The sequence below is a fragment of the Belonocnema kinseyi genome, chromosome 2 (assembly GCF_010883055.1).
Source record: "Belonocnema kinseyi isolate 2016_QV_RU_SX_M_011 chromosome 2, B_treatae_v1, whole genome shotgun sequence".
NCBI lineage: Eukaryota > Metazoa > Arthropoda > Insecta > Hymenoptera > Cynipidae > Belonocnema > Belonocnema kinseyi.
In genome coordinates, this window is record NC_046658.1 from 97,626,763 (window position 1) to 97,651,393 (window position 24,631).

Genomic DNA, 24,631 nt, shown 5'->3' on the forward strand with positions numbered 1-24,631 from the left:
TTTATATTTAAATATTATCTAGATAGATTTGAATTTTTATTCTTGACGTCTTTAGAAAATTATGCAATACAGTATATATTATTTTTGATGAGAGTTAATACACAATAACTATATGAGATCTAGGATGTCTACCCTACCTGGCAAATTTGGAAAACCTGGAATTGTGAGGGAATTTTTTTATACCTGGAAAACCCTAAAAATGTCAGGTTTTTTTTAAGTTGGAATTTTTTCGAGAGCCTCCTTAATGTACCTGTATTTCACTAATTTGTTGAAAATTCGTTGTTTTTTTTTTTAATTCGTGTTTTTAACTGGAAATATTGAATTTTTGTGAAAATGCTTTTTTTAATTCAATTGTATTTGAATGAAAATTAAAATCTTTTTGGTTAAAATATCAATGACTACATTTTTCGTTCAGAATTCATTTAAAATGTTCATTTGTAAATCAAATGATAAAAACTGTTCAATTTCACACTTTTTTAAACCACTATTTTGTTTCTAAGTTACTAAGTAAAATTTTTTATCTCTTAATCTTACGTAATTTTTTCCGGCTAAATTTTTCGTGAATTTAATTAGGGGTCATCCGAAAATAACATCAGAAATTAATTAAATAGTTAAATTTTCAACACAGAAGATTAATTTTCTATCAGAATATTGACCAAATAGTTTAAATTTCAACCATAAAAATTAATATTCTAACAAAAATACTTATTTTCAAGCTTCCGAAAATTTTCAACTAAATATTTGAATTTTTAAACTAAAAAAGATCAGTTTGTAACCAAATATGTAGTTAAATTTTCATTTAGAGAATTAATGTTCAACAAAAAAAAAACGATTTTTTCTACAAACGAGTTTAATTTTATACCAAACAGTTGAATTTTCTACAAAACAGATGAATTTTCAAACGGAGAATATTAATTTTAAACTAAAAAGTTAATTTTAAACCAGCCAGTTAAATTTGTAACAAAATAGTTAAATGTTTAGTTAACAAAATTAATTTTTAACCAAAGAATGGAATTTTGAAACGAAAAAAGATATTTTAACAAAAGATGAAAGTTCAACGCAATAGTTGAATTTTCAATCAACAAAATTTTTTAGTCAAGAAATGAAAAAGTGCCTGTCAAATTGTTGAATTTTTAAGCTAAAAAGGCGAATTTTCAAGAAAATAGATTAGTTTTCAGTTTAGAACATTAATTTTTAACAAAGGATTTAAATTTTGAACCAAAAATGATGTTTAAAAAATTGAATAAAAAAAACTTGGATCTCCAACTATATTAGAATAATTTTTAACTAAACATTTGCATTCATAACCAAAAATGTATTTTTTTTACCAAAATATATGATGTTTAATAAATTCATACATTTTTGACCAAATAGTAACATTTTCTGCCAATTAGTTGAATTCTCAACGAAATAACTTGTTTAATCAAGAAAGGAAAGCATTTCAGTCAAATTGTTCAATTTTCAAGCCAGACAGATAAAGTTAAAAAAAAAGTTAAAATTTAGTTTAAAAAATTAATTTTTAACCAATGAGTTGAATTTTGAATCGAAAATGATGATAATATAATACATTTTAAAATATAATGAATAAATAAAATAATATATGATATATTTAATATAATAATACTATTTAATATTAATACTTTCATATTTAATATTATGTAAACGGATTTGAATTTTTATTCTTGACGTCTTTAGAAAATTATGCCATACAGTATATGTATGTATATATGAGTCAATACACAGGAAAACCAGGAATTGTCAGGGAATTTTTATATACCTGGAAAACCCTAAAAATGTCAGGTTTTTTTTTTAAAGACAGAATTTTTTGGAGAGCCTCCTTAATTTTTTTTTAAATTGCAATATAAAATTGAATAATAGTGATACTTAATTTGTACAAGTAGCTTTATATTGGTGTATTTCACTAATTTGTTGAAAATTCGATGCTTTTTTTGGTTTCAAATTTGTGTTTTTAACTGAAAATATCGAATTTTGTTGGAAATTCTTTCGAATTTAACTGTTTTTGATTGAAAATGATAAGCTTTTTTGGTTAAAAAATCAATGACTACATTTTTCGTTCAGAATTAATCTTTTTTGCGATGAAAATTTAATTACTTGGTTAAAAGTTAAATTCTCGTTAAAAATAAAATTTCTTTGTTTGAGGACTCATCATTCTAATTGAAAATTCATCTCTGGCAGAAAAATGAGCTATTTTGTTAAAAATTTGTTTTGACTTTGGCTAACAATGAATTTCTTTTTATTGAAAATTTAATTGTTTCAGTTGGAAATTAAATTTTGTTAGTTAATGAATCATCAGTTTGATTGAAAATTAATATTTTAACTTTCACTCTGTTTTAACTGACAAGTTAACTATTCTATTTTTGGCTGAAAATTGATCTTTTGTAGCTCAAAATTCAAGGAATTGTTTCAAAATTTGTCTTTTTTATTTTAAAATTTGAAATTAAGATTTTTGTTGGGAAATTCGATTATACCAGTTCAGGTTCATCATTTTTTAAACAAAAATTAAAGGATTCAATTTTTCGTTGAAAACTGAACTTTTTTATTTTCAAATTCAACTATTTGCTTGAAAATTGATCTTTTTAGTTCAAAATCCAACTATTTGGTTGAAAATTAATTTTTTTCACTGTAAATTTAACTATTCCATTTTAAATTGAACTTTTTTATTTAAAAATTCATTTTTTTTTGTTAAAAAATCGTCTTTTTGGTAGAAAATTAATCATCTTGTTTAAAAAATTATCTTTTTGGTTGAAACTTCAAGTATTCCACTGAAATATTAATAATTTTAGTTTAAAATTCTTTTTTTTTGTGTTAAAGATTGATATTTTTTAGCTGAAAATACAATGAATTGTTTGAAAATTTATCTTTTTTATTTTAAAATTTGAAATCAATATTTTTGTTGGGAAATTCTATTGTACCATTTTAGGTTCATCATTTTTTAAATGAAACTTAAAAGAGTCCATTTTTCGTTGAAAACTGACCTTTTTAGTTTAAAATTCGACTTTTTGGTTACAAAATGATCTTTTTCAGTTCAACATTTGACTATTTGGTTTAAAATTAATATTTTTTTACTATAAATTTAACTATTTCATTCTTGATTGAAAATTAAACTTTTTTATTTAAAAATTCATTTTTTGTTGTTAAAAAATCGTCTTTTTGGTAGAAAATTAATCATCTTGTTCGAAAAATTATCTTTTTGGTTGAAACTTCAAGTACTCCAGTGAAATATTAATAATTTTAGTTAAAAATTCATTTTTTTGTTTGAAAATAAGACTACTTGGTTGAAAATTAAACTCTTTTGTTAAAAGTTCATTTTTTTGTTGAAAATTAATCTATTCCATGTGAAGACTCATTATTTTACATGAAAATCCATCACCTTGATTGAAAATCAATTGTTTTTTTTTGTAGAAAATTTATCTTTTGTTTGAAATTTCATATTTTGGTTTAAAATTAAACTATTTGTTGAAAATTCATGTATTTTGTTGAGAATTCGTATTTTTAAATAGAAACTGATCTTCCTGCTTGCAATCTAGATTTTTGGTAAAAAAATTAACTTCCAGTTTAAGATTAATCATTTTAGTTGGAAATTCATCTTTTTAGTTTAGAATTTAACTATTCTATTTCTTATTGAAAATAAATTGATTGGTGATATCAAAATTCATGTATTTTATTAAAAAGTCTTTTTAGTAAAAAAATATATATTTATTCGAAAATCCCTCTTTTTTTAATGTAAGTATTTCAGTAAAATCCTCATAATCTTCGTTGAAAATTCATATTTTTGGTTGGAAATGAAACTACTTGGTTTAGATTTAAACTATTTAGTTTAAAATAATTCTTTTTGGTTTAAGTTTCATCTTTTTTGTTTAAAATACAACTACTCCAGTTGAAGATTCATAATTTTAGTAGAAAATGCATCAGTTTGGTTCAAAAATAAGGTTTTTAAATTAAAATTTAACTATTCTAATTTTGGTTGAAAATAAATTTCTTTATTATATCCAAATTTATCTATTTTGTTAAAAAGTCTTCTTTTTTAGTAAAAAAATTAATCTACTTATTCGAAAATTACTCCTTTTTGTTAAAAATTTATGTATTCCAGTTAATAAGTCATAATTCCACCTATTCCAGAAGAAGATTTATCATTTTAGTTGACAATTAAACACTTTGGTTGAAAACTGGTATTTTCTAGTGAAAAATTAATTTTTTAAATTGAAAATTAAATAATTCTATGTTTGTTTGAAAATTGAACTTTTTTAGTTCAAGTTGCAAACGTTTAGTTGAAAATTGTTATTTTTTATTGGAAAATTCAACTACATGGTTAAAGATTTATGTATTTTGTTTAAAAAATCGTCTTTTATGGTAGAAAATTAATCTTCTTGGTTGTAAATTCAGCTATTTTGTTAAAAAATTATCTGTCCTGTTAAAAATTCAATATTTTCACTCTAAAACATATAAATTTTAAGTGGTTTAAATTGGAATTAATACAGTACACACATTAATTTTACCTAAACATGCACTGCAATTTAATTATAAGATATAATAAAAACTTGTTTAAATTATTATTCAAAATCATGAGTTAAGGACAAATTCAGGACATGATTGATGATGTTTTTAGTATTATTTATATTTATTTACATAGTTATTATTACAAACCCTAGATTAATTAAAGAATTATTTAATTAATCGATCAGAAAAATGAATAAAAACGTGACTTTGTGGGGGCTGATTTTTCAGAAAGTGTTTAATTTGTGTAATTTAATTAATAAACTAAAAAAGAATTCTAGAAATACAAAATCTATATACTTTTCAAAGATGAGTTATTTTGTTTGCTCACAAAAATTTTTCATTTTCGTGCTTTATTTTTTTTAATCGGAAAAATTGGGAAAAGTATTTTTCATCTCAAGAACAATCCATTTATTCATGACAGTTATAAATCTCAAAATATCTCAGTTTGCTTGACAACTTTGGCATAATAAAATCTTTAAATAAAGATAAAATTAATAAGGGGCTATTTAAAAATTACGTCTCATTAATAGAACACAATAAGAAAATCCAATTATTTTTCGTTGAAAGTTCATAACTTTTCATTAAAAAGTATACTTATTTTTAGTTCATAATTTATGTCTTTTTATAAAAAATTCTACTATTTGGTTGAAAATTCAACATGTAACAGTTAACATTCAATAATTCTTTTAAACATTTTTGTTGTTGTTAAACATTCATGATTTTTATTCAAAATTCATCTTTGATTGAAAATTTTCCAATTTTTTTGAAATTGTGTATCTTTTTCTCTTAAGAAAATTAATCTTCTCTAGTCGAAACATTAACTATTTTATTGAACATTCGTTTGGTTTAGTCAAAAGTTCACTTTTGTATTTGAAAATGTAACTATTCAATTTTTCATTAAAAATTGATATTTGTTTTTTTTTTAAATCAACTATTTGATTGAAAATTCATATTTTTTCGTTGAATATTCAAATCTCAGCTTACAAATGTATTTGTTTGCTAAAAAATTCATTTTTTCAGACAAAAATTCAAATATTTGATTCAAAATTGATCATTTTTCGTTGAATATTCAACTGTAAGGTTGAAAATTAATTTTTAGTAAAAAATTCAATTATTCTGTTCAAAATTCTTTTTTTTTTCTTGATTCATAATTAAGTTTTTTATCGAAAAATCTAATTGTTCTATTTGTGGTTGTAAAAAATTGATCTTTTTTAGTTGAAAATTCAACAATTTGTTAAAAAATTTATGTAACATGTTGCATAATAGCCTTTTTGATAGGAAATTAATCTTCTTGCTCGAAAATGTACCCTTTTGGTTATAAAATTTAACTATTCCAGTTAATATAATGACCATTTTATTTGAAAATTCATCACTTTGGCTGTAAAAGTTATATTTTTTTAAATTTAAATATTACATTTTTGGTAGAAAATTGATATTTTACACTTAAAAATGCAACTTTTTGGTTAAAAATTCACCACTGTAGTTGAAAATTCATCTTTTTAGTTTTAAATTCAACTCCTCCAGTTGATGATTCATAATTTCAGTTAAAAGTTTATCGCTTTTGTGGACAATTGAACTATTTTGTTAAAACTTCATTTTGTTTCGTTAAAAATTAATTTTTACAACTGAAAATTTAACTATAGACTTTTTTGTTGAAAATTGATATTTTTTAGTTCAAAATTCAACTATTTTGTTAAAATTTATATTTTTTCGTTGAATATTTAACTGTTTGGTTAAAAAAAAATTTCTAGTAGAATATTCAATTTTTTTGCCGAAAATTCTTCTTTTTCATATTTTAATTAAATATTTTATCTTAAATTTTAACTATTCCATTTGTGGTTGCAAATTTATATTTTTTAGTTGAAAATTCAACTATTTGTTTAAAAATTCATGTCATATTTGAAAGAATCGTCTTCTTTGGTAGGAAATTAATATTCTTGCTTGAAAATTTACCTTTTTGGTTTAAAATTTAACTCTTCTAGTTGAAGATCCATCATTTTGGTTTAAAGTTCATCACTTTGGTTCAGAATTTAACTGTTTTGTTAAGAATTTAATTGTTTGGTTGAAAATTCAACTGTTTGATGGTAAGTTCAACCATATATTTGAAAATAGAATATTTTTACCTGAAAAGGAAGGAATTTGTAGTGTTTTAAATGGAGTTTAATATAGTATTGAAAATAATTTCACTTAAATATGCACTAAAATTGAATTATATGAAGATAAATAAAAATTCGTTTGAATTATTATTCAAATTCAAGATCTATTATTATTATTTCAAAACTTTTTAAATATTAATTTCTTTCTGAAACAAAGAAAAAACTTATTGAATTTTGAATATATTTTTATACATTTAGGTATTTATAAAGACTAACAAAGCATTAGTCAATTGTTTAAAAAAAATGCGAACTATTTATATGGTTCTTTACTATGAAAAATTATCCATGATAAAATTTTGAGATGCCTGAAAAAAACCTGGAATTGTCAGGGAATTTTTCCCCAGGCTTTGAGTAGACACCCTGGTATTAAAAATAAAATAATTTAAATTGCTCAAATTAAATTTCTTGAAATATAGTATTGCTCCTGGCTGGCTATGGCAAAAGTACTCCAGCCGATTTTTCCCGCTTCGGTGAGAGTAGCGATTCCTGTAGGTGAGTTGTCGTGTGAAACTCAAATTTTCGCCCAATTCAGCCACTAATTTGTGTATACTTTTTGCAGTAATTTGCAGTTCAGATGCCGAAATGGCCAATGTATTCCACAAGATCGACTCTGTGACGGTCATGCAGACTGCTCTGATAAATCGGATGAAACGAGGGAAGATTGTAAAGATATGAGATGCAGTCCTTACTCATTTAGATGTAATTATGGTGCTTGTGTCGATGGAGACTCGACCTGCAATGGAATTAAAGACTGCGTTGATAATAGCGACGAAACTCTGCCAACATGCTCAAGAAATAATAGTTCATCCAATGAATGCTCCACTAATCAATTTAAGTGCCAGAACGGTCAGTGTATTGATAGCACGTCTCTTTGTGATGGAATTGTTGATTGTAGTGACATATCAGATGAAACTGCAATCGCTTGCGGATCATTCCCGTAAGTAAAATCCGAATATTGGATTAATTTAGGAAAAAGATCAAGGAATTTCAGGCTGTCTCCTCTGCCTGAAAAACCTGGAATTTTCAGGGAATTCTTATATACATTACATGCCAAAAGTTGAAATACACTTCTTTTTTAATGATTGATTAAGTTCTCTTAATTTTAAATATGTCAGAGCCAAATTTTTTTTCTCTTTAAAGGATTAAATTAAAATATATATTTATTTTATTTTTATTCTGGTTTGCCTACAGATAAGATGTTTTCAAATTTTTCCAACTTTTTGTTTAAACTTCAAGTCCTTGCATTTTGATAAGGCAATTTTCACGATTTATACTCATAAGCTGGAATAATACTGTGGAATAATAGCTTCAAAATGAGCCCAAGAACATTAAAAAAAAATTATGAAGGAAGTTATTGAAAATTTATGAAAACATTTAAATATACACTATTCTTGCAATATTTACTTGAAAAATAGACAAATACTTGATAGCGGCGCCATCTGACACGCGAATTATTTAGTATCTTAAAGTTATTAGAGCAATATTAATGAAAAAGAGCAGTAAATATCAATTCATTTTAATCAGAAATATTATACTGAGGTCTGAAATTAGTTATTTACTATAAGATTTTTGGTTAAAATTGAATTCAAATTCAAATTTCTTCCCAATAGTTCCGAATTGCTGGTCTACCATTTCGCCACCTGGTACCAAAAACTCGAACTAGAAAGAGTAGGTACAATTTTTAAGATGTATTTTAATTTTTGCATAAAACTGTTTTTACGATCGTATTGTGAAATATAAAACAATAATTGAATACTAAAAACAAATAGTTTCAGATAGAATTTCCATCTTCTGCAGTAAAAAAAAAACACATTTTTGTCAAATAGGTTTAAAAAAAAAATTATTTCACTATTTCATGTAAGTTTTAATGCATTGTCCATTTAAGTTTACAATCTTTTAAAAATCACGATAAATAAGTACAATAATTGTTTTTTTTTTTGTTAGAAAAATATTTCTGTCAAAATTTTTCTTTTATTTCTATTTTTTCACTGTACTGTATTATCAAATAAATAATTTATACTCCACAAAAAAATCGTAAAACATTTTTATACAAAAATTAATATCACGAAGTAGTATAAGGATACCTCACTCCCGGAAAACTTGGACGCGTGAATTCGGATTTAGTTAGTTTGCATCGCTCGTAGCGCCTCTTGCGGGAAAATGTGAAACCGAGAATTTTTTCAAAATTCTCTAATTTTTCAGTTCAAAGTTCAAACCATTGATATTAAAATTCCAGCATTTTTATCTTGTGATACTTTTAACATAGAATATTTCAATAGCGGCATAAAATAGTGTTTCATATACAAATTAAACCTTTTTCAAATGTATTAATTTATTTCAAACAAAAAAAAATGTCTTTTCTGCTATTAAAGATGGCTTTTCCACAAAATACTAGAATTTTCAACAAAATAATTCCATTTTTAACATAATAGTTGAATATTCAACCTAAAAAATACATTTCTAACAAAAGCGTATCATAGTTTGTATTTCAATTAAAAAAGATGAAATTTATACAAAAAAAGAAGGAATTTCAACACCAAAAAACGAATTTTCAACAAATGAAGATTTCTCACTCAAGAAAAAAAGTTTATGTAAATTGTTCAACCTTCAAGCCAAAAGACGAAATTCTCTACAGAAATTGGATTTTCAAACAAAAAATATGGCTTCAGCAAAAAATTAATTTTCCCCGATATTGATGCAAGTTACATTTTCTGTTAAAAAATTAATTGCAAAAAAATGTATTTTCCACTAAACAGTTAAATTTTGAACCAGTCATAAGCCTTCAAACAAAAAAAAATTAATTTTTAACAATGTAGTTTACCTTTTACCCAAGTAGTTGAATTTTCAATTTAAAAAGATTAATTTTCAACAAAATAATTAAACTTTTAACCAAAGAGATTAATTTTCAACTTAAAATATGAATCTTTAATAAAAATAGTGATTTCTTAACAAAGTGATAGAAGAAATTTCGTTTTATCTTTTTGATGAAAATTTAACCATTTGGTTAAATATGAATCTTCTTTGCTTGAGTACCAAGCAAAGAAGAATAGTTGAATTTTCATTTCAAAAACACGACTTTTTTAACAAAAAAGATGACTTTTTAACCAAATTGTTGAATTCTCTACCCAATAGTTGCATTTTTATAAAAACAGATTAAATTTCTTTTAAAGCAGAATTATTTTTAATCACAAAAAAAGTTGAGTTTTTATCCAAAAAAGATTCCAGTTGAATCTGCAAAATCAAAAATTAAATTTTTTTAACAAAAAATAATTTTCTACAAAAAAAATTAAATTTTCAATCGAAAAAGACGAATTCTTTCAACCAACACCCAAATATTACATCAAACAGTAAAATTTTCAACCAAAAATTATGACTTAACAAAATTCTTGAATTTTCAATCAAAGAGTTACTTTTTCATCCAAGAAAGGTGTAATTTCTGCTAAATCAAGTGAAATTTCTCCTAAGACAAATGAATTAAATAAGAGAAAACCTTAAACAAAATAAATAAATTTTCATCCAAAGAAGATTCCAGTTCACTTTTTAACACCAAAATAACAATTGTAAACAGTTTTCATCCAAAATGGATGTATTTTTAAGAAAATTATTAAATTTTTAACTAAATAATAAAATTTATAACCACAAGGATAATCTGCAGAAGAAAGTTGTATGCGAATTTTAAAATTCTAATCTGAAAATATTTCATTTTTTAAGTTTTTAACTTACCTTATTTTTGAAATTTTAATCTTAAATTATTCAAATTTAAGATTCTTCAATTAAAAATAAGAACTTTCAATTTTAAATACTTTGAATTAGAAATGATACAATTTCAAATCCTTTCTAAGAAAATTCTTCATTAAAAAAATTTTTTAATCTGAAATTTTTCAATTTAGAACGCTCTTAATTACAAATAATACAGTTTTAATTCCTTTGAATTTTCAAAATTGTATCTGAAAAATATTTCCTTTTTGATATTTTGAACTTGTCCTATTTTTTCAATTTTCTTATTATCTTAAATCATTGAAATGCGATATTCTTATATGTAAAATAAAAATGTTTCATTCTATAAGCTTTAAATTAGAAATGATAAAATTTCAAATCAACAATCAAAAATTAAACTTCAATCAAAAATCGTTACATTGATCACCAAATAATTTCATTTTTTAGAAGACAGTTGAGTTTTCGACAGCAAGAAGAAAATGTTTATTCCAGATGAATGAATTTTCTACCCAAACAGACAAATATTTAACAAAATGGTTCAACTTACAACCAAGTAGGTCAATTTTCAATCTAAAAAGATACATTTTTAATGAATAGTGTGTATTAGTAAATATTTCGACCAAAAACATTTTAATTTTAAATAGAAAACATTTAAATCCTTAACGAAAGAAGATTATTTTTCAACCAAACAGTTGCATTTTTATCCAAGCAATATTTTACTTCTACTAAAATAGATAAATATTTTAACAAAAAAAAAAGAATTTGCAACAAAATATTTTAATTTCAACCAAGAAATATTTCCGTTAATGTTTCAAAATCAAAATATGAATTTTCAGCAAAAAGTTAATGTTAAACAATACAGTAACATCTTTAACAAAAAAGTATGAAATTAACAGAAATAAAAGAAACAGAAATATCAGACAAATAAACTATTTACAAGAATATTTGATTTGGGTTAAAAAAACTAATATAAAAAAAATGTTTAAACAAATTGATGAATTTTTAACTAAAATTATTAATCTTTAACTGGAATAGTAGAATTTTAAATAAAAAAGATGAATTTTCAACTAAAATTATAAATCATTAACCAGAATAATTGATTTTTCAACCAAAAAGATTAATTTCTACTGATGAAGACGAATTTTTAACTAAAAAATATCATTTTTCGACCAAGAATTAAATAGTTAAACTTTTAGTTGAAAAGATTCATGTTCAATCAAAGAGATGAATTTGCTAATAAAATTATGAATCTTCAACAACAACAAAAATAATTTTTAACGGAAGAGTTTAACTTGTAACCAAGCAATTAAATATTCATTACAAAAAAGATGAATTCTAAATGACAAATTTATCAAATTAAACCCAAAAAGTTTTAAATTTGTAATAAAAAACCTTTTGATTTCAACCAAAAAAGATTACTTTTCAATATGAGTTGATTTTTAGACTAAGAAAGATTTTTAGTCAGAAAAGAAAAAAAATTCTTAACAAACTGTTGAATTTTCAAGCAAGAAGATGAACTTTCAACCAAGAAAATCAATTTTCTACAAAAAAGATCGAATTTTCAACAAAATGCATGAATTTTAGCTAGATATGAATTTTGAACTAAAAAGCGATAAATTTTCAACCAAAAATAGAATAGTTAAATTTTCAGTAAAAAAAAATTAATTTCAAAACAAAAATAAAAACAACAAAATTTTACAAAAACTATTTAAATTTCAACCAAGAAAGATTTCCGTTGAATTTTCCGAACCAAAATATGAAATTTCAGCAAAAAGTTAATGTTCAACAATACACTAACGTTTTAAATAAAAAAGGATGAAATCAACTGAAATCAAAGAAAAATAAATATAAATAAGGAAAATAAATGATTTACAATAATATTTTATTTGGGTTAAAAAAGAAACAATTTTTTAAACAAAAAAAACTTTTTAAACTTTAATTTTTATTTTTCAACTGGAATAGTCTTGTTTTAAATCAAAAAGATGAATTGTCACCTAAAATGATAAATCTTTATTAATTGATTTTTCAACCAAAAGGAAAAAAATGTCAACCATAGAGATGAATTCGCAATTAAAATTATGAACCTTCAAACAAAAGAATTAATTTTTAACGAAAGATTTTAATTTGTAACTCAGTAATTAAATATCCCTTACAAAAAAGATTAATTCTAAACGAAGAATTCATAAAATTCAACCCCAAAATATTAAAATGTTTAATAAAAAAACTGTTCAATTCAAACAAAAAAGATGACTTTTCAACATGAGTTGACTTTTAAAACGATCAATTTTCATATTTTTAGAAAAAACTTTAAATTCAAAACAAAAAAACAAATTTTGAAAAAAATTTCGAAATTCAACGAAAAAAGATTCCAGTTGAATTTTCGACACTAAAATATGAATTTGTAGCAAAAATATTATGTTCGACAACAAAATCTGATATAAGATCAAAGAAATATAAGGCAAATAAATTGTAAACAAGAATATTTCAACTAAACTTATGAATTTTTAAGCGAGAAATGAATTTTGAAGAAAGAATTTTAACTTTTAACCAAAGAGTTCAATTTTGAATCTTAAAGGATGCATTTTTAACAAAAATTACACCCCATGCAAGGTAGCATGGAAAAAATCGTTGCATGGCTCCTCCAAACATGCCTCATGAAATTTTTTGTTTTTGATTTTCTAAAACCTTAAATCCAAAATTTCTTTCTTTTCGTGAGAAAATGATTCCCTATTTTTTTTAGATTTATAACAAAATATTTAGAGGTCGCTATGAAATTTTTTATGTCGAATATTCGAAAAACGTGTTTTTAATTCTAGGATAAATATTAATAAAAAAAAATCGTTTCCATCGGTGAAAATTGTTGTCAGCAAGGTAAGTAATATTTCCTGAGAGTTTGATAATTTTTGAACATTTTTTAGGGAAAAATTTGACCCTTTAACCTCAATTTTATCATAAACTCGAAATTTAAAGGATGCTAATAGCCACCTTACCATTTTTTTCTCAACCAAACAAATTTTAGGGAAACATGGCATCTTAATAAATTATTCTCGCCATTGCAGAAGATCGAATAATTAAAATGGTAAAAATTAAAAATAAAAAACATTGGAAAATCGAACATTCGGCATAAAACACTTCATAGCGACCTTTAACCCATTAAGTCCCAAAACGAAGAAATTTCTCTCTTACGTTTGAGCTTGAATAGTGTTATAAAAAAGGTAAAGGATTTATTGTAAAATACTCTTTTCTACTGTCAAAAAATAGAGGGGGAAGGAATTTTTTTACAGTAGCAAAAGTGCACAAAAGTGCACAAAATATCTGATTTTTTCAAATCCGTTGAGTTTTTTATCTACGATTTTCTAAAAAAAAATGGCGGCCAACAAACGGAAACCAAAAATTTGTAATTCATTTTATCGATATTTTTGGTGATTTTTTCGCTCAAATCATATAAATATTTAATTATTTCAGTAAAAAGGTATTTGAATAGTTTATTTTTGAAAAAAATAAAAATATTTAGTGTTAAATAGGTAAAACCACGATATTAAGATTATAAACAATCATTTTATTGCTATTTTACGTCATTTGCATACCAAAATCCAATGCAGTGAGTGAAATCTCGTTTTTTCCAACGACATCCTCAAACTAAATATTTTTACAAAATATTTTTATTTTGTTGAAAAATAAACTATTCAAATACCTTGTAGGGGAAATAATTAAATATTTATATGATTTGAGCGAAAAAATCACCAAAAATATCGATAAAATGAATAAAAAATTTTTGGTTTCCGTTTTTTGACCGCCACTTTGTTTTAAAACATCGTAGATAAAAAAAATCAACGGGTTTGAAAAGTTCAGACATTTTGTGCACTTTTGTGAATATTTGCGCTGGTAAAAAATCCCTCTACCTCTATTTTTTTATTGACAAAAAATTGCTTAAAAAAAGAATTTGTTTAATTTGTTAATTATTAATTGAAAATCAATATTTTCCGTTTCTTAAATCATTGCATCGTGTAGAGCATACCCAAAAATAGTAAAAAAGAGTATTTAACAATAAATTCTTTGCCTTTTTTATAAAATTATTCAAGCTCAAACGTAAGAGAGAAATTTTTTCGTTTTAGGACTTGATGGGTTAAATATATATATTTTTAATCTAAAAAAACGGGATTTATTTTCTCATCAAAAGAAAGAAAATTCAGATTTAAGGTTTTATAATATCAAAAAAAAAAAAATGATTTCATGAAGCACCCTAATGCATGGGCTTTCAGGTTTTTTTTATGAATGTGAATTTAAGTAATTGGGTTTTTCTAGATGCGACGCATACGTTTTTCGATGCGCTTATGGAGCATGTATTGATGTCGATTTAAGATGTAATGGTGCAATAAACTGCGCAGATGGATCTGATGAAGATCCATCTTTATGTGCAAAAGGAACAACTTCTCGGCCAAATACCTCGAGACCTACAAGTTACCGACCAAATACTCAAAGACCTACTCAAAGACCTACTCAAAGACCTACTCAAAGACCTACTCAAAAACCTACTCAAAGACCTACTCAAATTTATCCGAGACCTACTCAGCCATTTACTCAGAGACCTTCGACAACAGAAATTACTTGTCCAGTGCCTCCACAACCGGAAAATGGACAATATAAATTGTACAAAAGTCATTGTGCAAGCAGAGAGCATTGTGATGTGAATCCGAGAGTTCAGTCATTAGAAAAAGGCACACAATTAGTTTACAGTTGCAATTCTGGATATAAAATGAAAGGAAACGTTGATGTGCTTTGCGGCCCGGACGGAAAGTGGCTACACATACCACAGTGTATTGGTATATATTTTTGATTTTTTGTGAATAAATGATTCAATCTGTAGGGTATATCAAAATAATAAATAGAAAAATGAAAAAATATAAATGCAGTTGCCAGGAATTGAAACTTTAAAGCTCTAGATTGAATAAATTTTTATTTAAATAAGACATATTGCAGTCAGGGTGACCGTTTTAATTGAGAGAAAATTCCGGTCTCTTTTAAAACTGAGGATTTTTTGTAACTGAAATAATTGGAACTGAACTGCAAATTAAAGCACTCAAAGTTAAATTCTTTTGAATTTGAAACTTTTAAAAGTGAACCTTAAACACAGTTTTTAACTCAGAAATTTTTTATTCAAACGTTTCATAACTGTATAAAATGCAAGCTTGTAACACTTTTCAATTGAATTAAAAAATAATTAATTACCATTTAACTGAAAAATATATTTTTTTAACTTTTGTAAGTTGAACAGTTCAAAGATTTCCGGTAAGAAAATATAAACCCAGGTTATTATTTCCAATGATCTTAATGAAAAATAATCCTCCCTTTCAACTCACTGTTAAAAAAAATGTCAAATAAAACATGTCCCTCTTTTAGCTCAGTACAAAAGTTAAAAAAATTCCCTATTACGTCTGAATCTGAACAATAAAAATAGTTAAAAATAGTTTTAACAAAATGTTGAAAATAAAAAAGGTCCCGCTTCCAATTGAAGGAAAAAATAACCAAAATTTCATTACTTTCAACTCAATAAAAATCCAAAAACCAAAAAAGGACTCTTCCAATTCAGAAGAAAATGAAAACCAAAATTTTTTCCCTACCAACTAAATAAAAATGTTTTTTAAAAATTACCCTTCTTCAAATACATAAAATATTAAAAACTAAAATGTTCTCATTTTTAACTCGATAAAAATCTTAAAAATATAAAATTACCCTTCTCCAATTCAGAAAAAAGATTGATAATAAAAAGTTTTTTCGTTCAACTCAATAAAAATTATAAAAAGATGATTAGAATAATACAATTAAAAATAAAATAATTTCCCTCTTCTGAATCAGAAAAAAAATTAAAAACCAAAATTTCATCCCTTCCCACTCAATCAAAATGTTAAAAAAAAATTTCAATTTCCAATTCAGAAAAAAATTTTTATGAAAATTCATCCCTTCAACTTAATAAAAAGCAATAATTTTAAAATAACAAAAGGGCCTATTCCAACTCAGAAACAAAATTAATTCCTTTGCACTGAATAGAAATTATAAGCACAAAAAAAATGACTTCCAGTTTAGAAAAAATTGAAAAACAAAATGCGCTCCTTTCTAACTCAATAAATATGTTTAAAAAATATCCTTCCCATTCAACAAAAATTAAAGTTTCTTTGTTTTAAACTCAATATAAATGTTAAAATAAAAAATTTGTCCGCATCCAGCTCAATGAAATTGTATAAAAACAAAGTTCCTCTTTCAATTCGGAATGTAAAAAATACCAAATTTTAATTTTAAATGGTTTTAAGTTCAATAGTTGCTTCCAATTAATAAGTGTTTAATTTTAATTTTAAAATTCAAAACTTTTACTCACAAATTACAGATTTTTTAAATGGAACAATTAAAATTGTAACGTTCAAAGTTTAAATTTAGAACCCTAAAATGTTAACGATCCAAGACTTTCTACTCCAAACAATTTAGTTTTCAATATTTGATTTGCAATTGTAAATTGTTAATTTTTTAACAGATTCAGAAACGTCTTGTAAAATTAATTTTTTTTAAATTTTTAGCACTCGAACTGCAGTTGAGTTTCAAAGAAAATTAAATTATATTTACAATTCATAAACCTAAAACGTTTTTTATTAAAAATGTTCAAATAACAAAGTTTTTAATTTTTTTTAATTCATTAAATTGAAAATATAGGCTTGCAAATGTCGAGCTAAAAGGGAAAAAAAATTAAGTAAAAGATATTAGAATTACGCATTGTTAACTGAATGATTTCATCATTAAAAACGTTCAAAATTTAACTTAACATTTATGAAAAGTTAAAATCAGTTTAAATGTCGTTATGTCACGTGATATGAAATTTTTGGTATTTCATGGGATTGGATAGATTTTTTTTCTAATATTATTTATAGAACACCCAGTCAAAAAATAAATTTACTGTCATTTTGCGGTTTTTCTCGATTTAAAAAAACTTCTAGCCATTCCCCTCTGAAATCGAATGATTAAACTCATTAGACCGTTTAAAATTTTCGAAAAATCTGTCTCAAATCTTTGTGAAATAATGTATGCCTTTGTGAGGTCTTCTTAATCTATCCGAAATCTTTGCCAAATATTTGTAATCTTTGTAAAATTTTTGAAATCTTTGTAAAATCTTTGAAATTGTTGAGAAATCACTAAAACCTTTGTCGAATATTTGAAATATTTGGAAATATCTGTGAAATTGTTGAAATTTTTTAGAAATCTTTGGAGTCTGTGAAATCTTTTAAATATATCCGAAATAATTTCAAAAATATTTCAAATCTTTGATCATATTTTTGAAATTACTGAAATCTTTTAAATCTACCCGAAATCTTTGAAATATTTGTGAAATTATTGAAGTTTATATTTTTTTAATCTATGCGAAATCTTTCAAATAGTTGATAAATATTTGATAATATTTTAAAAATGAGTGAAATCTTTGGAAAATCATGTAAAAATTTTGGAAATCATTGAAGACTATGAAATTTTTTTAATCTATCGGAAATCTGCAAAAAATTTTAAATCTTTGTGATATTTTTTGTGAAATAATTGAAATCTTTCTTAAATCTTTTAAATTTATTCGAAATCTTTACGACATATTTTAAATCTTTGTTAAATCTTTAGAAAATGATTTAAATCTTTGTAAAATATTACAAATATTTGATAATGTTTGTGAAATTGTTTAAATCTTTGTAAAATTTATGGAAAATCATTGACATCTTTATGAAATCATGTAAATCTCTCCGAAATCTTTTGGAAATATTTGAAATTTTTATGAAATTTTGGAAATGTTTGAAATCCTTTGAAAATATTTTTGAAGTATTTCATATGTTTTTGAAATCTTTGCGGTATCATTGAAGTCTTTGTGAAAGCCTTTTTAACTATTCGAAATCTTTGCGAAGTATTTGAAATCTTTGTGAAATCATTGAAATCTTTCTGAAATTTTTAAAACATTTGTGAAATTATTGAAAGCTTTGTTGAATCATTGGTATATTATTTATGACTTTATTTAGCCTTTTAAATCTATACGAAATCTTTATGAAATCATTGCGAAATATTTTTGATATATTTGGCAATATTTGTAAAAATGGTTGAAATCTTTGTGACATTTTTGGAAAATCATTGACATACTTATGAAATCTTGTAAATCTATCCGAAATCTTTGCGAAATATTTGAAATTGTTGCGTAATCTTTGAAATCTTCAGGAAATCATTGAAATCCTTCAAAAATATTTTTGAATTACTTTATATATTTTTGAAATTGTTGAAATCTTTGCGGAATCACTGAAGTCTTTGTGAAATCTTTTTAACCTATTCGAAATCTTTGCGAAATATTTAAAATATTGGTGAAATCTTTCAAATAGTTTATAAATATTCAATAATATTTTTAAAATGATTGAAGTCTTTGGAAAACCATTGAAATTTTTTGGCAATCATTGAAGTCTGTGAAATTTGTTCTATTGGGAATTTGCAAAACTTTTTAAATCTTTGTGATATTTTTTGTGAAATAATTAAAGTCTTTCTTAAATCTTTTTAATTTACCCGAAATATTTGAAATCTTCTAAGTCTTTGGGGAATCAATGAAATCTTTATAAAATATTTAGAATATTTTTGAAATATTTTTTAAATTGTTGAAATCTTTGGGAAATCATTGAAGTCTTTGTGAAATCTTTTTAAACTATTTGAAATCTTTGCGAAATATTTGAAATCTTTAGAAAATCATTTAAAACTTTGTAAAATATTTCAAATATTTGATAATGTTTGTGAAATTGCTTAAATCTTTGCGGTATCATTGAAATCTTTGTGAACTCTTTTTTAACTATTCGAAATCTTTGCGAAGTATTTGAAATCTTTGTGAAATGATTGAAATGTTTGTGAAATCTTTGAAATATTTTTGAAGCATTTGTGAAATTATTGAAACCTTTGTTGAATCATTGGAATATTATAGATGCATTTGTTAAATCTTTTAAATCTATACGAAATTTTTATGAAATCTTCGCGAAATATTTTTGAAATATTTGGTAATATTTGTAAAAAAAAATTTTACGAAATCTTTGAAATCTTTGAGAAATCATTGAAATCCTTCGAAAATATTTTTGAAGTATTTTATATATTTTTGAAATTGTTGAAATCTAGGAAATAATTAAAGTTTTTGTGGAATCTTTTAAAACTATCCAAAATCTTTGAGAAGTATTTTAAATCTTTGTAAGATCTTTCTGAAGTCTTCAGCAATCTGCGAAATATTACAAATCTTTTTTAATATTTGGTAATATCTGTGAAATCATTGGAATCTTTGAAAAATCATTGAAGTTTTTGTAAAATCTTTTAAATCTTTCCGAAATCTTTGAAAACTTTATGAAATCTTTGAAATATTTGTCAAATCTTTGAAAATATGAATTTTATACCTGTGTTTATTATTATTTATTATTTACTATTTATCGTTCATTTATAATTATTTTGGTACAATTTGTGATTAGTATAATATACCACGTGCAAATTTTGCCATTCAATATTATAATTCTGGATTTGGGGACACTTACAATCGTTTCAAGTAATCATAAAATAAGTTTGAACTTAATATTCAAAATGACATTTAAAGATAAAAAGTGAAATTATATCTCTTCCTAATTTATGAAATTTTCCGTTGCAGAAATAAGATGCGAAGCACTGTCTTCGGCGTCCAGGAATGCAGAGTGTACATATCACAATAAGGACATTTCTTGCTATAATTCCGTCCCTCCATTTACGACAGCAGAATTGTCCTGCAGTCAAAGTTACCATCCAATTCAAAGTGACTTCAGTATAAACCCTACAAAATACAGAGTCGCATGCAATGAAACGGGTCATTGGACGCCAGATCCAATCCAATGTGTTGCAGGTCCGTCTACCATTAATATATTTGTCGAGGGCGACCTAGTGGCCATCCAAACAATTCAGTTAAATCTCTCTGAAAATTTAGATGCTGATAGAATCGTATTTGTCGATAAGCCTATCAAATCTCACGTTGTCGATGTCAGATCTTTCTGTTCAAGAAAAAACTAGAATTTCAAACGCTACTCAGGATTCCGCATTTTGTATGTCAGGCCTCGGACTCACCAAACTTTTTACATTAATTTACACGTTTTTTAGAAGATGACAATATTTCCCTACCATTTCGAATAAAATTATACTAAAGATACTACTTTGAAATAAAAAGACGAAATTTTCACAAAGACTGATTTTTCAGTCAATAAACAAAAAACTTTCATCAAAAATGATTAATTTTCAAGGCAAAAACATGAGCTTGCAAGAAAACTGTTGAATGTCTATCTAAATAGATAAATTTTGAAACAAAAAGATGAATTTTTAACCGAAAAAATTGATTTTCTACCAAACAAGACAAATTTTCAATAAAATACGTAAATTTTCAACCAACAGGATTACTTTTCTATTGAAAGATTATTTTTTTATACAATTATATAAATTTTCAACCAAGAAGATTAACTTTTTACCAAATGAGTCGAATTTTTCACAAATTACATAAATTTTCAACTAAATACTTTTAAGAATAGATGTAATGTTAGTCTAAATTTTATTTTATTTTTTTTTTTTATTTCTAATATTTTATATTTAGGGGAAACAATTTTCAATAAGGAAAAACGAATTTTCGTCATAACAGTTGAACTTTGTACCAAATAATTGAATTTTATCCCAAATTGTTGAATATTTAAGCCAAAAAGACGAAGTTTCTATAAAGCAGTTGAATTTTTTTCAACCCGAAAATATAAATTTTTAACAAAAACCTAATTTACAACCCATCAGTTGAAGTTTTTAAAAAATTATTAAATTTTTAGTTAAAAAATTATTTTGTAACCAAAAAAACACCGAATTTTCAGAGTTGAATTTTGAATATAAAAAGATGAATTTTGAATAAAAAAGGTAATAATTTATGTTAAAAAAATATATATTTTAATAAAAAATAAAATAACAGTGTGCTTTAACAAAAACAGACGAATTTTGACCAAAATATATGATTTTTAATCAAAAAAATTTATTTTCTACCAAAAGAAACGATTTTTCAACAAAATACATAAATTTTCAACGAAACAGTTAAATTTTCAACCAAGAAGATAAACTTTTTACCTTTGATTAATTTTCAGTCAATATTTTTTTTCATTTCCAACATTTTTTATTGAGGGGAAATAATTTTCCAAAAGAAGAAAAGAATTTTCGTCAACAGTTGAAATTTGTACCGAATAGTCGAATTTTATCTCAAATTGTTGAATTTTTAAGCCAAAAAGACGAAGTTTCTAAAAAACAGTTGAATTTTCAACCCGAAAATATAAATTTTTAAATAAAAACTTAATTTACAACCCATCAGTTGAATTTCAAACAAAACTGTTAAATTTTCAGTTGAAAAATTACTTTTTAACCAAAAAAAAAAAACAACTAATTTTCAGAGTTAAACTTTGAATTTAAAAAGATATTTTGAATGAAAAATGTAATAATTCATGCTTACAAAATATGGTTTTCATACAAAATAAACAACAGCGTGCTTTAACCAAAAATGCGAATTTTGAAGAAAATATATGATTTTTAACAACAAAATTTGATTTTCTACCAAAAACAACCTAATTTTTAACAAAATACATAAACTTTTAACCAAAAACTTGAATTTTGAACCGAGAAAATTAGTTGTCTAACAAAAGGACGAATTTTAAACAAATTACATTAATTTACAACCAAATACTTTGAGCAATGTATGTGATGTTAGCCCAAACTTTACTTTATTAATTTTTAGTTTATATTTTTTTCGTTTCCAACATTTTTTATCTAAATAGTTCAACTATTAAACAAAAAATATAAATCTTGATCAGTTTAAAATATTATTTTTCAGCACAAAAAAAAATTTTAACTGAAATCATGAATTTTCAACCAAAAAAATTAACTTTTAGCAAAGTAATTGAATTTTCAAACAAGGTGTTCATTTATCAACCTGAAAACATAAACTTTCAACGAAAAATGTATTAAAGAAAAAATACATTTTTAACCAAAAATGGAAAAAGTAAATTTTCATTCAGGAGAATTAATTTTCAATTAAAAGAAAAGACTTTTCTACGTAACAGTTTAATTTTATACCAAGTCGTTTTAAAATAAAAATGGAAATTTCAACTAAAATTATGAATCTTAAATAAAAAATGGACTTTTAAGAAAAAAGAATTACAAAAAATTTATTTTCTCAAAAGACGAATTTTCAATAAAATACATAATTTTTTAACTAAATACTTTGAACAGAATATTGAGTTCTATTAATTCAAATAGAATTTAAGTAAGAAAAAATGAGAAAAGGGGGAAAAATTGTGAAGCTTGCGATGAATTAACAAAATTTTGGATAGATTAAATAATAACATTGTAAATAAACATTAAATTTCATTTTCAATACTTTACAAATTGTATGACACGTTTTTTTTTTAATTTGTGACATTATTTACACTATTTTCGATCTCTGAAGCGAGTCTGACGCTTGTAATGTTTTCTATGTATAAAATGTAAGTCAATTTCTTTTAGATACGCAAATAAAACCGAAATAAGGAGAGATAACTCACACACCGCAAAACATAGAAACTTTTTTATATTACTAAGTAGTATAATTTTAAAAATTGATAGTTTTTAAGGGTTTGTTATAAATACCTCGCTTCTCGTGCCAAATGTTTTGAGCTAATTGCTTGTGTGAAATTATATTTCATATGGAAGTAGATAAGAAATTAAATCACACGTATGCCGATTGTAAACAGTTATTAGAATTCCTCAACACTATTCAAAGATTAGTGCAAAATTTATATTTCAAGTTCAAATTTGTAAGTTTTTATATCAACTTCTGTACCTGATCTCTCAATATAATAATGTATAGCTGAAATAAATTTTTATTCACTTTATGCACGGTGTTGTGAATTATCTCTATTATTGATAAACGAGAGCGAAATAAAAATATTTGTCCAGTTGATAAGAAACTTTTTTTTTTATTGTTGATAACGATAATTTTTCAGAATTTTTACTTGCTGGGGTCACGCATCTAAAACACTGTTACTTCTTAGATGTCGTGCCTAAATTACGTAACGTTTTCTTCTTACGTAATTTTTCCCGAATAAATTTTTTTCATGAATTTACCGGTTATACAAAAACAACGTAAAAGGAATTTAATGGAGGGAAGGTTTTGGTATAATTTTACTGTTTCTTATGAGATAACAAAGTAGTTCAACTTCCAACCAGGTAGTTGAATTTTTAACAAAAAAATATGAATTCTCTATAAAAAATATAACAGTTGATATTTTAACGAAGAAAAGATTTTATTTTTATTTGAAAACTATTGAATTGAACCAAAAAGGACGATTTTGTAACAAAATAGTTGAATCCTCAACTAATACAGATTCATTTTCAACCAAAAAGTTTAATTTTTAACAAAGAGATTAAATTTCTACCAAAATTTATGAATTTTCAAATTGAAATAATTATTTTTCAACAAGAATGGAAATTTTCCTCAAAAAAGGTTTTTTTTCTAGTAAAGAACAAAAATTGTATCCAAAATGTTGTAGTTCCAAGCCAAAAAGACAAGCTTTGTACAAAACAGTTGAATTTGAAACCAAGAAAATTAATTTTCTACCAAAAAAGATAGATTTTTGACAAATTTCGATAAAGTTTACATCAAATAATTGCATTTTTAAATTGAAAAAATCAACTTCAAAGCAAAAATGGAATAGTTACATTTTCATCAAGAAAAAATGTATTGAAGAAACGAATTTTTTACAAAACAGTTGTAATTGTAATTGATATTAAATTAAAAAAAGATTAGTTAATTTTCAAGCAGACAGTTGCATTGTTAATCAAGAAAATTGATTATCTACCAAAAAATAAAATAGTACATCTTCAATCAAAAGGAATAATTTTCTACCAAAAATTACGAATTTTCAACAAAATACATAAATTTTAACAAGATAGTTATGCTTTCAAACAAAAAAAAAAATTTTCTATAACAAAAGACAAATTTTAAAGAAAATTCATGAATTTTCGGATAAAAATGACAAATTTTAAACCAAAAAAAAATAATTTTTTTCAAAGCAGTTGTACAGTCTGTCAAATTCAAGCGTGGGTAACTTTTTTGGTAAAATATTTTATTTAAACGCATGTTTCTACATGGAATTACATTTGTCAAGGTGTCGAGCAAAATGCTTTTCTGTTAG

The 24,631-nt window shown here is 24.0% G+C and overlaps 1 protein-coding gene across 1 annotated transcript in view; it reads left to right on the forward strand.

Moving 5' to 3' along the window:
* Nucleotides 1–24,631, forward strand: part of LOC117168075 (modular serine protease-like) — a 37,555-nt gene that overhangs the window by 1,132 nt on the left and 11,792 nt on the right. Inside the window, exons 2-5 of the mRNA XM_033353437.1 lie at nucleotides 7,091–7,166; nucleotides 7,234–7,611; nucleotides 14,697–15,214; nucleotides 20,065–20,292. Of these exons, the coding sequence (XP_033209328.1) occupies nucleotides 7,091–7,166; nucleotides 7,234–7,611; nucleotides 14,697–15,214; nucleotides 20,065–20,292 (1,200 nt within the window). The remainder of the gene's footprint in view (nucleotides 1–7,090; nucleotides 7,167–7,233; nucleotides 7,612–14,696; nucleotides 15,215–20,064; nucleotides 20,293–24,631) is intronic.